This window comes from Diplotaxodon limnothrissa, linkage group LG19 (assembly GCF_057381915.1).
Source record: "Diplotaxodon limnothrissa isolate DT_005_m linkage group LG19, D_limnothrissa_male_GT1.1, whole genome shotgun sequence".
Lineage (NCBI taxonomy): Eukaryota > Metazoa > Chordata > Actinopteri > Cichliformes > Cichlidae > Diplotaxodon > Diplotaxodon limnothrissa.
This window is the reverse complement of record NC_140614.1, coordinates 32,620,243-32,636,819: the sequence shown is the minus strand read 5'-3', so window position 1 is coordinate 32,636,819 and position 16,577 is coordinate 32,620,243. Positions and strand designations below refer to the sequence as shown.

Sequence of the window (16,577 nt, the reverse complement as noted above, 5' to 3'; positions counted from 1 at the left end):
TACTTTGTGAGCAGGAATGTTGCTGCGAGCGGCTCCATGGCAACTCGTGCCTTTTGCCTTTAATGGATTGCTGTGGTCGTGATCAGATGACCTCCTTCTCAACTCTTTCAGATGACTCCTGCCCTGACCTGGGAACGTACTGTTCCCTGCAATGCCCAATGGGTTACGAGAGGGATGATTTTGGATGCGAGGTGTGCGAGTGCAGCGTGCCCGTGCCAAAGTGCCGACCTTTGAGCTGCACTAAGACCTGCCCCTATGGATATGTGTGAGTACACCCACTGATCCGCTGAGTCCAGCTGTATGTTAATTTTTTCATTCGTGTTTTTGAGTCTGATTTAAACACATGTGTCTGTCAGTGCTGCGCTTAAAGTTTCAATGGCTTTGAATCTTTCAAATATTTTAAAATTACGTCAGCGTCTTAATGATCACTTCACAGTCCGTAGCTGCGTTTACTCCAGGAAAAATGGCTTTTAAAGAGTTTTAGTTTTCATAAAAACTACAAATCATTTTCTCCCAGCCATCCCTCCACTGCATATTTGTATGGTTAAATAAGATTTTCAGTACTTAATAATATTAAGTGATGCCCTTCCAAAGAAAGTATACCAGGCAATTGCAACAGTAGTCATCAAAGTGCCTACTTTGGTGGCCAATCCCGGGTCTCTGTGTTAGCTTGTGTGTATATTTGTGTGTGAGTCATTTGCTGTGGGGTCCGCACTAGCCGCTCGGCCCTCTACAACTCCTCTCCTCCTAATCCCATTTAACCCAATCAAACATCTGGAAGTGCTCTGTACTGGGACGCTTGGTCCCCAGGCACCATTCTCATTTCATTAATCATCATCCTGTCTCAAAACAACGATCAAAAACACATCAGGACAAAAGCAGACTTTAGGAAATATATACAGTTGGGATCCTTCTGATATCGCCACCGTTCTTTCTGGAGCCACAGCTCAAGAGGGGCACAACAGGAGAGGAGGATGAGTTGGATCCTGCAGGGAGGAGAAGAGCAGGAGGTCCTGGCTTTATCCTTCATAAGCAGCTGTTTTGGTCTAGCCTTAGAAGTCTGAAATCCTCTGAGAGCTTGCCAGTCTTACAATGCAAATCTTTCTTCTCACACACAACCCTGAATGCAGCCACCGCAGAGAGATGAAAAAGCACAAAGGATCTCTGTGTTTATACTGGGTGTATTGATGACATCCTGTGAGCATTGTAATGTACAGTACGTGTTCAAAAACAAATGGCGCTGGCCTGTGAAGCGAGAGGAATGTAAACCGTGTGTTAAACATTCCTAAATGAAGGACTCTGCGGATACTTCTCATATCTGAAGTTTTTGTTTGTGCCGTCAGGATTGTTTTTTTTTTCCACCTTTCATAGCTCAAACTCACAACTGGGACCACACAGGTTATGAATGGCATTCTTCTGGCCATTAAGGTTGCGGCCTGCTGGAAATGATCCCCCCTGGAGCCCAAAGTGCTGCTTGGCATTCAGCATACTATCTTTAAACAAAGCCTTACTCTAAGAGTGCAGCGCTCTCTGCCTCTGTGTTTGTACAGTGAGGCTGTAGCCAACCCTTCACAGTGTTGTTTCAATAGCTGTTATTGCTGTTTCAGCATAGATGGGGTCCCCTGTTTGCTGAGCCTGAAATCCTGTGTCCTCTTTATGGGACACGGCTCTGCATCACAGGGTCGAAGGCTTCTTTAATTTTTCACCCTGGCAGACGAAGATTAATAGAGTAATTATCCGGGTATAATGAGGCCACCGTGTGAGGTAGGAATCATCACGCACCTGGAGGGTAAGACAGAGAGGAAGTGGCTGGGCGAAGATGGATGAGACAAGGTTAAACAGGACTAGTGTCTAGAAGGAGACAAGTGCAGACACACAGGTTGTACTTTCACTTGGGTTTTTGCCAGTTTATCAGCGTGCAGCTCATTCGTGTTTTATTAGGTGGAATAATTGGATCCAAGTGGTCTATTTCCAGACACTGGAAGCAGATCAGATCAACAAAATGTATGTTTGTGAAGAAGTCCCTGTCCCTTCCTCTAATTATTGGACCATAATGTCCTGGTGGGAGCAGTAATTTGTAAATCAACCAGAAGTTTACAGTGACAAGGACCCAGTTCTTATTTTTTTCCATCTTTTTCGATGAGATCGATAAGATTTTATTATTCACAGTAATGCTAATCTAGCCACTCTTCTTATATGTCTTATACGAGGCTTTCAGAGCAATAAGAAAGGCAGGAAAGTGAATTGTGCTCTTTTTTTTCCAGAGGCTTCGGGCTGGTATGATGTGCAAACCACAGGGATCTCACATGTTGGCCCTTTATTTGCTCTTCTTCAAAGCCAGCTAATATAGAGAGGGGAAAAGCAAGTCCAGATGTTGATTATTCATGACTGAAACATCTGCGTTTCGCTCTATCACAACACCATGTTTTCCTCTATGTGAAGCAATTTGAAACCACGTTTGAGCTACACAGGAGTGGCATTGTTTAGTCCTGACACTTTGTTTACTTCCTCACACACTCTTGCAGTAATTAAGGCTTTTTCGTGTGCACTTCATCACGCGTATGTTTGTTCCCCTGCAGCAGGAACAAGCATGGCTGCGAGATGTGTCGCTGCGTCAAGTGTCCTCCCTTCACCTGTGACAAGCACTGCGTCAATGGCTACCGACAGAACAGGAAGGGCTGCTCCATCTGCATGTGTAAAGGTAACCGAGCTCTCTTATTAATCAGGTGTGCGTCGTGATTAAAGGGATGCTTCGCTGGCTGTGTTACTTAAGCAAAAGACACAAAAGAGTCTGTCGTTTCATGCAGAAGTTTGTAACTTTATTTGTCTAAACATTTAGCCAGAAATGAGATGAGACACTAAAAAGCACTAACTGGAAATTCATGTAAAAAATTTTTGAAATGACCTGATGAAGCTTAATCATCCAGGTAAGGTAAGCAAACACTACGTCCAGGTGAACAGGATCAACTGTCTGTGATTTTGTAATGACCTTTAAACAATCGAAGAGCTTTATGAGCCAATATTTATTACTGAATAAACATTTGAAATTAATGATATGATGATAGATTCAAGATGGATACAAGTGGTGACACAAAACTGTGAGATATTACTAATAATTGTACTGTGAAAAAGTCTTGAACCACTCTTTATTTCTTTATATTTTGCTTCTAAGGAGCAAGCCTTCATTGTAATTAAAGTGGTCTTTGGTCAGAGTTTTTCTTTTGGCACTTTCTGCTTTTTCAAACTGGAAGAATTAAGCTAGAGATGCTAGAAGACACAGAGGGAAGATGACTTGATGATCTGACAAGAGACAGGGGAAGACCGAGACAGTATATACACATGAGGGTGATTAGAAGTGGAGACACTTGGGAACACAGTTGGAGCAAACTAGACATAACGAGAGAGGGGAAGGAAAACTAAACGTAACACGCATGGGACAAGAGACTATCACAATAAAACAGGAAACAGACAGACACCAGCCGCAGGAAAACATGGGGAACACAATGAGACTCAGACTGACTACATACAGAAACACAGAACAAGAGAGTGCGAGCGGGGAACAGATAGAGAGAGGGCGAGAAAGAAAGAGTTAGACCGGATTTGACATTCATAAGCAGACATGGTAGACTAGCGGTCCCCAACCCCCCGGCCTACCGGTCCGTGAGTCATTCGACGCTCAAGTGTGAAATTTATGGTTTTCGGGTTTTTACCGTTAACTCGGTTTCCCTGGGAAAGAAAGAAATATTTACACGTTACCATAGCGACCAGAGAGCATTGAGGGGCAGAGAGGAGGATGTTACTCTCAGTGTTGTTGCTGCATTTCACGAGGACGCTGCTAATAAAGTTGCACAGTTACACAGTGAATTCACGTTTGTTAATACCAGATTTTGTCTCGGTCGTATCATTAATTTTGTTGTATTTATCCGCGACACCTTAAAGCCGGTCCGTGAAAATATTGTCTCCGATGCGCAGGGGAAGACACAGCAAGGAGACAAGACAGGGAAGACAGACTGGACACGAAAGAGCACAAAACAAACAATAACAAAGAACTAGAAACATAACAAACGGTTCTCCAAACTGAACGTTAACATTTCATTAACCTGCAAGAAATGAACAAAAGACTCAAAAGCCTGGGTCAAAGACAGAGGACTATGACAGATTGATCCACAGCTCTCTAAAGCCTCAGAAAGGGTCTCAGTGGAAGGGCGTCTGCCAAGAAGCCATTATTGAGGAAGGGAAGTAGAGAGAAAAGGCTGAGGTGAGCCAGATTACACAAGAACTGGACTGAAAATCTGTGGCAGCAGGTTGCATAGAGCGATAAATCAAAAATGTACAATTTTTTGTTTAAATCATCGTCAGGAGATAGGAGGAGATCAGGATAGAGGTAGGAACAGCGAGTGTCTACAGCATCTGTGAAACAGCCAGTGGACCTCGACATTAATGAAGCTCTGGGATCCTCACAACAGAGATGAAGACAAAATACATCAAAAGAATAGCTATGAATGTCCTTCAAAAAGCCCGGAGAACTATTCATGATAGCTACTTAAAGATAGGACCTAAAAGCTGGACTACGAGACTTTAGTGGTTAGTAAAAACATTGACTTTCCATCTCATTAGAATTGCACAAACTCAGTTTTTGCTTCATATCCTGTATTTCTATCTATGTTTGCACGTTTCAATCAATGGCTGGACCTAATTAGCATTTCCGTAGCAAAATATAAAGAAGTATAGAGAAAGAAGAAGGGTGAGTCAAGTAGTACAAGATGAATAAAACAGTTGCCTTTCAGGTTGAAGCCAACATAGTTTCTAATTTTAATACAACAGGCCACTGTAATATTGCAGTAGTTTAAAACAAGTTGTAGAAAGGACATTCAGGGTACTCTCAACAGCCAGTCGATGTAAAAAACAGAATTGTTCATTTTAATCTCTAAATTCACTGATCATGATCACCTTCTTCTTTTTTATGAGTCAGAGGATAAGCCCTGCCTATTTTATGCAACCTCTTGACCTTTAATGTTCAACCGATCAACCTTCATATCATAAGTTCAAAGATTACTGAGACTTTTGCTTGTGTGCTTGCTTGTATATGTTTCACCCATCTCTAAATTGTTACATAGAGCTACATCCTCACGTTTAACTGCAGTTTCCCCACATGGCCTGAAGTGTAAGGGGGAGAACACAGGAGAGCTTAGTTTCTGATTTTAACCTGAGCTTTGATTTCCTGTGACCTTTTGCTTTACTGCCGTGAGACTGATGCTTTTATGCGTGCTTCTTGTTGATGTTAGCTTTATCCTGGGGATGTGTATGCAACTCTAATTAGATTCCCTCAAATTCCTGCTTTAAAAGTTAGTATGCAGAAGCCACTTTTATGCCTGCAGCTGTGTTTACTTTGCCATTTTAGAACTAGTATAAATATCTCATCCTCAAATATACTTAACCTTTTCTTTGGTTTACGAGGTAATCTGTGCACCTACTGCACAAACACAGTAACACACACAGAGATGTTCCTACTGCAAATAATCCACTGTTTGCCTGATTTGAAAGTCCTGAAAGACTCTCTTTGTAGACTAATAAAATATTTAGTGGTAAAAACACTTTTTTGGGAAGTCAGTAAAAAAGAAAAGAGATTTGGAAATTTCCTATAGCTCTTAGGCATCCCAGTAATGCCTGCACCTTGTGTCTCCAGAAAGTGGTCACGTCCCGAGCACCACTGCCCCGGCCCCAGTGTCCAGCTATTGCCTCACATCCAATGGACAGAAATATGAGGAAGGTGAGGGCTGGCATGATGGCTGTCGCGACTGCTACTGCCATTCCGGACGGGAGATGTGCGTGCTCATATCCTGCTCAGTGCCCAGCTGTCTTCATCCTGTTGTCAAGCCTGACCAGTGTTGCCCTACCTGTGAGGGTATGTTTCTGTGCTGTTTATAGCAAGTGTTTTCTTATTTTCATAGTTTGGGCTCATCAGTAATAATCTATGACATCAGTGACATTGCTCAGAGGAAGTCTGGTGAGTCAAGAAAAAACAAGCAGACAGATTTAAAACATCCCTTCCACCCACCCTCCTTATTAGTTGCACATATTTGCAAAGCCAAACAAGGGAGAATAGTGCAGTTATTCCCAAAGCTATTCATATAAAACAATTATCCCTATTTACACAAAGACTTTCAAGTCTCTCAATCATGCTGTAGTTGCCCGCATCTAGTTTTCCAGTCCAATAACAGTTTATTACCATCATTATGGGTGCAGCCACGTTCAAATCTTTTGCTGTCTTGCTAGATCTCAGCATTTACTCCTGGTGTTGTTGTGATCACTAAAATTAATGTACAAAACTAAGAAAATAAGACTAAAGATTGGTTTAAATGAAACACTTTAGAGATCAGAAATAGTTCCAGTGACGTTATATAGTCACACACAGCAGGCAGAGAGCTTTGACTCAGAATCTAGCTCTTAAATCTCGCACTTTCTGGCCCCTTAAACATGCAAACACCGTCTCTGTTTCTCTAAAAATGGAAAGGATGCGTTTTTTTCTTTTTTTGGCCTCGAATCTCCAAGTGTAGGGATATTTATGGAGGAGTGATTCAGTTTGCTCTTCAAATATTTAAAGGGGAATGTCTACAACTTTCAGAAGCTATGCACACTTTAAAGTCAGGGGGACAAAAAGTCTAATATCTTGCAGATGTCTGCTGCTCTGTTGGACAGGAAGATGTTTTCATTAGATCAGTTAGTTGACAGTGGTTAATAGACAACGGTCTCCATAGCATCTTTGTTTTTGCAACTTCTGTTCATATATATATATATATATATATATATATATATATATATATGGGAACCATGAAGAGGCCGCTAGAAAAGCTGCAACCACCAAGTACCTGCAGAGGGTCAGGCAAGTCCTGAGGAGTCAGCTGAATGGTAAGAACAAGATCCGGGCCATCAACACGTACGCCCTGCCCGTGATCAGGTACCCTGCTGGGGTAATAGGCTGGCAAAGGAGGAGATAGAAGCCACTGACATAAAGACAAGAAAGCTCCTTACCATGCATGGAGGGTTTCACCCCAAATCCAGCACCCTGAGGCTGTACGCTAAGCGGAAGGAAGGGGGCCGGGGACTGGTGAGTGTCAGCACCACAGTCCAGGATGAGACAACGAACATCCAAGAATACATTGGGAAGATGGCCCCAACTGACCGAGTGCTCAGTGAATACCTCAGGCAGCAGAAACCCAAGAAAGAGGAGGGAGACGAGGAACCATCATGGAAGGACAGGCCCCTGCACGGTATGTACCACCGGCAGATAGAGGAGGTGGCTGATATCCAGAAATCCTACCAGTGGCTGGACAAAGCTGGACTGAAAGACAGCACAGAGGCACTAATCATGGCAGCACAAGAACAAGCTCTGAGTACAAGATCCATAGAGGCTGGGGTCTATCACACCAGGCAAGACCCCAGGTGCAGGCTGTGTAAAGATGCCCCAGAGACAATCCAGCACATAACAGCAGGGTGCAAGATGCTAGCAGGCAAGGCATACATGGAACGCCATAACCAAGTGGCCGGCATAGTGTACAGGAACATCTGTGCCGAGTATAACCTGGAAGTCCCGAGGTCAAAATGGGAGATGCCCCCAAGGGTGGTGGAGAATGACCGAGCTAAGATCCTGTGGGACTTCCAGATACAGACGGACAAAATGGTGGTGGCTAACCAACCGGACATAGTGGTGGTAGACAAACAGAAGAAGACGGCCGTAGTGATCGATGTAGCGGTTCCGAATGACAGCAATATCAGGAAGAAGGAACACGAGAGGCTGGAGAAATACCAAGGGCTCAGAGAAGAGCTCGAGAGGATGTGGAGGGTGAAGGTAACGGTGGTCCCCGTGGTAATCGGAGCACTAGGTGCGGTGACTCCCAAGCTAGGCGAGTGGCTCCAGCAGATCCCGGGAATAACATCGGAGATCTCTGTCCAGAAGAGCGCAGTCCTGGGAACAGCTAAGATACTGCGCAGGACCCTCAAGCTCCCAGGCCTCTGGTAGAGGACCCGAGCTTGAAGGATAAACCGCCCGCAGGGGCGTGCTGGGTGTTTAAAAAAATAAATAAATAAATAAATAAATAAATATATATATATATATATATATATATATATATATATATATATATATATATATATATATATATATATAAGATAATTGTTTCACTGTGTCATGTAGCAGCTGTTGTTAAAGGCCGAATGAATGAATGTTTCGTCTTCTCCTGCTGTAGACGACTCTGGCAGTGGTCAGCCTGAGGGGATGGACATGGTGGTGTGCAGAGCACCTGGGGGAGAGTTTTATGTGGAGGGGGAGACCTGGAACCTGGACGAATGCACGCGCTGCACCTGCAGGAAGGGACGCGTCCTGTGTGACACCGAACTGTGTCCCCCAGCTCTTTGCCAAGCGCCGATCAGGAACAAGGACACCTGCTGCCATGTATGCGCAGGTAATTCAAATTAAATAAGTTCTATATAATTAAAATATTTTAGAATATTTTCAAATGTGTCATCACAGGTTTGGATGGTAGGCAGGGAGCTGTAAAGCTGTTTTCAGTGTTCTACCAGCATGTGGTTTTGGAAGGTCTTGCACGTTGCACTCTGTTGGGCAGTTTTATGTCAGGCACACAGGCTCATAAAGAAACCAGCCAAGACCGGTAGGGTTTACGCAGAGATCCTCGAGGCCAGCGGCAGCACATGTGTTCTGCTTTTTACCCTTCGGCCCACACTGGAGGCGCTTCTAACTCTATTATTGGACGGGCAAGAATGCAACTGATCTCGCCAAATCTATGCTAGCTCTCCGGTCACGAGAACGTCTACAAAATGCATAACCGCACGCATATTTTATTTACAAGTGCACCCAAACAATTCCCTCACAAACTCATAAACAATGTGTCCCGAGCACTCCCCAGCATGAGGCTCACAAATCAGCAATGCATGACTGCAGCCTGAGAGCTGCTCCTTGAGAATGCCGGTGTTCCAGATCAACTGGCGTTTAGATCAACTGGCGTTGGTCGAACAGATGTGTGGCAGTCTTGCGTTTCAGGAGCTGCTACCGACAAACCAGCAAAAAAACGCCAAATGTGTCACCTGTGACACGTGTGAGGTTGTCTCAAACACACTCCGTCAGTCTTGATGCTGTTGAACAACAAAATGTTTAAAAATGTGGCGAGTTTACCTGGTGATATCCTCATGCGCGACGCGATCGCGAAAACAGCAAACAAGTAACACCACGCCGATGTTGTTCACAGGACACAAAGAGTAAACGATCGGGAGACTTTTGTCGTCGTTATCGTTCCACTCGCACGGTTTATTTCTCCGAATTCAGCGTTTTTGCTTCACAACTACAGCGTGCTGTTTACTTTGTGCACTAACATGGACTCGAGTCAACCAGCGCCACCTCTGGCCAAGTGCCACAGCCTACAGCCAGATCAACCTGTGACACACATCTGCACCACGTTTGAATTCGTGTCATGCACATTTGTACCTTTCAATTGTGTCTGTTTGTGCGTCATGCAAATAAACCTTTGGAAAGAATGAAATGATATCATGTATTTATTATCAGCCTACATTTGTACAAAATTCCAAATTATATACACAAAGTCATAGAAATCACCACTCCAATTGGTCATCATGATTTTAATATTCTCTTTTTCCATAACAATGAAATACGCCTTGGACAAATATGACACATCAATATTTCATTAGTGTTGTCACATCACATCCTGTAAGCATCGTCTGTCTGTGTCTTTTCCCTGAAAATGAATATTTCCAGCCAATATAGGCAATCCATCAACATGGCTGGAGTTATATACAGTCTGTATAAGTGTGGTTAATCTAATGAAGATTTGTAAGGAGACGGCAGTTACTGTGAATTCACAGCAGTTACACAGTGATTAGTAATAAACAGCCAGTGAGAGTGAGTGGATATGACTGTTCCCACCACTAACACATGACCATAGCCCACTACTAGATTAACTTGTGACACATCTGCACCTGCTGCTATGATCACATTGAGTAGAGGCTGAGTGGCTGCACTTACCCCTGGTACATCCAAATCTACCCACAAACATGTTGAAAGATGCAATGCCAGCAATGTGGATTGTCAACACTAAAAACAATCAGTAAGCAAAGACAACAGGGATCAATTTTTTCTGTTTATTTAGCACCCACAACATTTGTAGTCGCCTTCTGCACAGGGGAAGTCCACACACACCGTGTGGTACCACTTTCCACAGAAGGTGCAATCTGCAAGATTGAATGAGATTGTCAGGGTCATTGTCTGACTGTTTATTACTAATCACTGTGTAACTGCTGTACATTCACAGTAACTGCCATCTCCTTATAAATGTTTATTAGATTGACCACACTTATGCAGACTGTATATCACAACCAACTCTAACATGTTTGTTTGCAGAGGGAAGACACAGGCAGACTACGCTAACGACATGTGATGTTACAACACTGGTGAAATATTAGTGTGTTCACGACATTTTTCGTATGGGCAAAAGTATTGATATCAGGATGGTGATTCTTATGTGTATGTCATTTGGCATTTTGTACAAATGTAGGCTGATAATAAATACATGATATCATTTCATTCTTTTCAAAGGTTTATTTGCATGACGCACAAACAGACACAGTTGAAAGGTACAAATGTGCATGACACGAATTCAAACGTGGTGCAGATGTGTGTCACAGGTTGATCTGGCTGTAGGCTGTGGCACGTGGCCAGAGGTGGCGCTGGTTGACTCGAGTCCATGTTGGTGCACAAAGTAAACTGCTCGCTGTAGTTGTGAAGCAAAAACGCTGAATTCGGTGAAATAAACCGTGCGAGTGGAACGATAACGACGACAAGAGTCTCCCGATCGTTTAGTCTTGCTGTCCTGTGAACAACATCGGCGTGGTGTTACTTGTTTGCTGTTTTCGCGATCGCGTGGCGCATGAGGATATCACCAGGTAAACTCGCCACATTTTTAAACATTTTGTTGTTCAACAGCATCAAGACTGACGGAGTGTGTTTGAGACAACCTCACAAGTGTCACAGATGACACATTTGGCGTTTTTTTGCTGGTTTGTCGGTAGCAGCTCCTGAAACGCAAGACTGCCACACATCTGTTCGACCAACGCCAGTTGATCTAAACGCCAGTTGATCTGGAACACCGGTCTGCCTTATCACTGCATCTGCCTGCAACAAAAGCAGATTGTCAAGGCCAGGCTTTGATATATGTATGGGTCTGGTCACCAGGAATGTGGGAATAATACAAATCTCACAACAAGCCCTGTGATGTATGTGTACATTAGAGTAGCGCTGTGTGGACAAGCTAACTCAGGATCATGAAAAAGCCATAGATCTCTTTTTCAGCAGGGTTTAGGTTGAACATCTGTTATAGATATTCATATGCACACGTTCTACATCTGAACACAACTCTGAAGACCTAACAACTTGTTGACTGATCTGTTCAATAGCAGGGTTAAATACAGTCGTCATTTAGGAGCAGAGCATATTAGAAACGTGTAGAAGCACGCTGTAACCCGACATTACCAAGTCCAGTTAAGAGAGGAAAGAGCTGTAATGCAGTGTAACTTTCTGCTTTTTCATTAACTTATTCCCCTGTGTGCAGAAGAGACGCCCCTCCTGCCAGTGAACAACAGCCAGCAGGAGTACTGCATAACCAGCGATGGAGACGTGCTGCTAGCTGGAGACTCCTGGAAGGCCAACGTCTGCACCAGCTGCACCTGCAACAACGGCACTATTCAGTGTTTCTCTCAGCACTGTCCAGCTGCCAAATGCAGGGTGCCTGTTTTACGCAAGGGCCAGTGCTGCCCACACTGTCTCGGTGAGTGGTTAGAGCGGTTAGAGTTTTAAAACGTTGGTGCCAAATTTGTCTTTAGACCCAGCTTTGATTGTTTTTTATTATACTACCTAAAACATGAGCTTATATTCTATTCTAAAATTAAAGTTTACATAACACTTCTAGTCAAAGTGAAAAGCTTGTTGATGGGGGAAAAGAGTAATTCATAACCCTGCACGTCAAAAAGGAGGGAGGAACTGAGGGAATGCCAGCGTCTGGACCGTTTGTGTGTTTGTTCATTAGTCGTAGCCACTCTGGCGCTACATAGGCAAACACCGTCACTTGCAAAATATTCCATGTGACACATGCGCACACACACATACTCTGCCTGCTCCGAGCATAAACATTCCTCGAGCATCTGCACATTCACGTTTCCTCTGCAGTGGCACAGGAAGGCAAAGTTCCATGTCAGCTTTTCCTATAGAGGAAACCCTCAGCATAGGCTTCCATTGTTCACCTCCATATTTTACCAGGGCCTTTGTTTTCGTGATATGCCCAGAGGAAAAATGCTCTGTCTTTTTTTTAAAGCAGACACAGCATATAAACACAGCTGAAACACAAGGGAGTCTATACACTTACTCATGGTTAGACATATTTATGCCTTTTTTATTGCGTTACACCATTCATATTTGTAATGGATCTCATTTCTTGTTCCTGTCTGAAAAGAAATGACGACATCAGTGCCGGTGATAGTGTCGACAAGCCGCCCCAAGGCGAGAGTTACCACGACAGCGGAGAGTGCGGTGTGGCTCACCACTGTCACTGTGCCGCCCATCATTGCTGTTACAGGTACCTGCTTTTACAGACTTCTCCCCCCCACAGCCGTCTCCACTGACGTCCACTCCCCAGTTCCTTTAGTGCACTACAGTAGTAACCATACATGAGTAATTTGGCATATTTGCCAATCCCAGTGAGTGTTTATACTAATAGAGTGTGTTAGGAACAACTTGATAAATGAATGAAATATATACTAACTCATGTTGAAGTAAACAGTAATGATGAATGGGCATAAGCAAAACATGATCTCCATGGAACAGGAGTTAATTCTTCAGCGTTAGCGTTTGAGGGGCGATACAATGAAGTCAACAACAACAGAAAAAAAAAGACCTGTTTTCAATTTAGAGTTGGTACATAGTGCTGGCTCCATAACGAGCACGCTGTCATTGGGATAAATATTCAAAATAAATGTTGTCTTTGTTCCACAGATGAGCCACGTTCAGGTGAGAATTACCCCAGCCAAACAGAGATGGCTCTCATCTACCAATCAGCCGCCTGGATCCTGGCAGGTCTCCTCTTAGCCATCGTGATCTTTCTCATCGTGGCGCTACTCATCAATAAGAAGAAGAAGTGGGTGCAGATGTCTTGCTACAGTGCGCCAAAGAAGGTGAGAAGTCTCTTGCTGAGGTCGACACGACTTTAGGATTCTTTCAAATGAAACACGATCAGGTCGTTCATAAAGTCTCTACCATGAAATGTGACTGTGGTAGCTGATTCTACACTGCAAGAAATGAAAACATCAGAACTCAATGGTAAAAAAAAATCATGTTGATATTTGCACTAATATGGACTGGCTAACGTGTTGGGAACAAAAGGATGCCACATTGTTTGGTGGAAATGAAAATTAACAATCTACACTGAGATGAATTCAAAGACACCCAGAAGAAATGATTCACCAGGCTAGTCCACTTTGATGAAATCTCACTGCAGCAACTCCACCAGTTGTGGGACTTGCCAATTCTGGTATTCTATGGCAAGTGCCAGTCAGGGCCGACGCTGTTGGGCAGTGATCCTACTAGAGGATGTCAGACCTGCAAGCCACTCTCATGAAGTCTGTTTCTGATTGTTTAGCCAGAGACCTTCACACCAGTGGTCTGCTGGAGGTCATTTTGTAGCTCTGGCAGTGCTCGTCCCGTTCCTCCTTGCACAAAGGAGCAGATACCGGTCGTGCTAGTGGGTTGAAGGCCTTCTATGGCCTTATCCAGCTCTCCTAGAGTAACTGTCTGTCTCTGAAGCTCTTCCATGTTCATGAGACTGTGCTGGGAGACACAGCAAACCTTCTGGCAATGGCAAGTACTGCTGTCCCATCCTGGAGGAGTTGGAGTACCTGTGCAACCTCTGTAGGGTTCAGGTATCTCCTGCCAGCAGAGACACTGACTCAGCCAAAGTGCAAAACAGGCGAAAAAAGAAAACCGTAGGAAAAGTTGAGGAGGGAAAATGTCGGTGGCATCCAGCCTGTTTGGGGACACTACAGTGCACCTGTTGTGAATTTCATTAACACCAAAGCAGCTGGAAGCAATTAACAACCCCCTCTGCTACATAACTGACCAGATCAATGTCACAGAAGTGGAACTGAGTGTTCCTTTCATTTTTTTCTTTTTAGCAGTGTATTATTTTTAGTGCAAACAGGTGCAACATGGCAACCTGTCACTGCTTATTAGCTATGATCTGAACTACAGCAGTAATCTACCAACCAATGATTTTGGTCCTTTTGCACCACAGACAGTGATCCTGAAGAAGCACGTCAACAAGAATTCAGTGGTCTACATGGAGCCTTCGAAAGACAACAAATTTCACAACGTGAAGAACGACTGCGGCATCATTCACTTCTCTCCAGAAATGAGCTCCCCCTGTACGGAAAAGTTGACCATCCCCAGGGCCAAACTGAGCATGGGCAATGACTGGACGCCATGCTAAAAAACGAACAAAAAAACACCCCTCAGACTCTGCAGATCAGAGCTGTCTGGCACATCCCTCTCATTTCTGTTGCATCCAAGGTGGTTAATGTAACAGCACACACACCTTGGGCGCTGCCTTCTTCCCACCATTCTCTGTGTGACAGTAAAAACAAGGATGCTCTTCAAGACTAAGCAAGTTACCACTGACTCTTACATTTTATGCCCTCATTCTTCTGTATTTGAACGCTCGGGCGAAGGGACTTTCTGTGAGGTAGATGGACGGGTGGACATATAAAAGCACGGAAGAATGCGGCAACCAGACAGATTTCTCTGTGAAAACCAGACTTTGACTGTGAACACTGTAATATACCTGCTTATTATTGCCTCCTTTGGAACTGGAACTTTGGGGCAATAAGAGGAGCATAAAAAGCTTTAGGACAGGGGTTTGGGCAGTAGTTTAAAGGGAGCATAGGTGCTGCCCTCTTAAGCAGTGCTTCATTGTGGTTGTAATCATTGTCATTAGCAGGGAGGCCAAAGGAACTTTTAATCCAGCTGGATCGAAATTGGTTTCTGCATCCAAATCAAAACAAGTCCGTAGGCTTCATATTGACCTCCAGATCCAAACCCCTGCTTTTCAATGTGTGATTTCCATGTTTTTTTTTTAACTTCTAAAGCCTTTTTACTAGATATTGTGTTTTCCTTGCCCACTCTTTGCTTTTAGAGTGGGTGTCTATGTGTGGCCAGAGTGGAACATTTTAAAAATAGTAGTCTAAACACCCACCTGCCAAAATCAATGACAGGAAGGACACATATCCCAGCATTATTTCTTTCATTCCAGTCAAGTCTGATAACAAACTGCTTTTATGCAAAAAAAACACCCAGTTTGGGAATTGTGTGAAATCTGTCTAGACTTGTCTTCGTTATATTAGCCAAGAGTCATAATCTTCGGACCCAGCCTCATCTGATTTTGGCTCTTTCCACGGGAATCTGCCACTCCAACTCCCAAATCTCAGAGTGATCTTCATCCAGCTAGAATGTTATTTTATTGATAGCAGGTGAGACAAAAGGGTGTCAGACACTTCATCTGGGCCTGTAAGGAATGTCTTTGATACCATGCCTCACTTCACAGCTGTGTGCGTTTGTGTGTGTGTGTAGGGAGCTACTGTTCTTACTTGCAAGTGACTGTTAGTAGTAATTCTTTTAAAAGCCTTAATTTTATAGCCTTAACTAATTTCTCTGTTGATGTCTTGCAGTTGGTTAACAACCATAAGCCCGTATCAGGAAAAAAAGAAAAATCCCTCATTGTTACTGAGATCGTGTTGTGCCGTTCTCATTAGCTCTTCAAATAAGAGAAAATTACGTGATTTGTAAGAGTAGCTTGCTAGCATCTGTACACAGTGGTACATGTTGCAACATCAGAGCATATTAGAAACGTAGCACTTTCTTTAGAGCCAGTGTTTTAGAAAGCCCACTGCGGGATTCTTGGTGGGATAAAGGCCCTAATCAGGGATTTGATAGGCGTATTAAGGACACAGAGATGTTAAACCACTCAAGCGAACATGCTGTTGCAGCTAGATTCTCCATATCAGTCTGATCGGTATGTGGTCGGACAGTATCTGAGAAGCGTTATGAAATATGTTGGGGTTTCAAAGCAACGTGTTTCGGATCAGAGTCCATTGCCAATATCTCGATACAAAGATATATTTGATGCCAAAATTGGTCGGAGACCAATTCATAATGTGTTTTAGCAACTGAGTAGATCTGTGTATCTGTTTTAATCAAGAGTATGTGCTTTAAAATGAAGCGGTGACTGTAAAAGCTTACGCAATTCTTTGTTCTTCTACGTGTAAAAAAAAAACAAAGTAGCTTAAAAAAAGTAGAGAAGAGTACCTTATTTATTTTTTCACATAGCTTTATTTATTAATACTTAACTCTAGTTTGAGATTTTTTTTGGAAAATGAATTTTTAGTAGCCAAAGCTGCTGTACATTGTAGACCATTTACCGTTTCTTTCTACTATATTCTGTACAAGCTTA

At 43.4% G+C, this 16,577-nt stretch overlaps 1 protein-coding gene across 1 annotated transcript in view; it reads left to right on the top strand.

The window, feature by feature from the left end:
* The window catches only part of LOC146612616 (cysteine-rich motor neuron 1 protein), a 37,918-nt gene extending 21,500 nt beyond the window's left edge, over positions 1–16,418 (top strand). The window contains exons 8-15 of the mRNA XM_085342589.1: positions 112–265; positions 2,580–2,701; positions 5,687–5,905; positions 8,247–8,462; positions 11,637–11,852; positions 12,534–12,656; positions 13,073–13,251; positions 14,367–16,418. Coding sequence (XP_085198715.1) covers positions 112–265; positions 2,580–2,701; positions 5,687–5,905; positions 8,247–8,462; positions 11,637–11,852; positions 12,534–12,656; positions 13,073–13,251; positions 14,367–14,561 — 1,424 coding nt within the window. The 3' untranslated portion in view covers positions 14,562–16,418. The remainder of the gene's footprint in view (positions 1–111; positions 266–2,579; positions 2,702–5,686; positions 5,906–8,246; positions 8,463–11,636; positions 11,853–12,533; positions 12,657–13,072; positions 13,252–14,366) is intronic.
* The last annotated feature ends 159 nt before the right edge of the window (positions 16,419–16,577 follow it).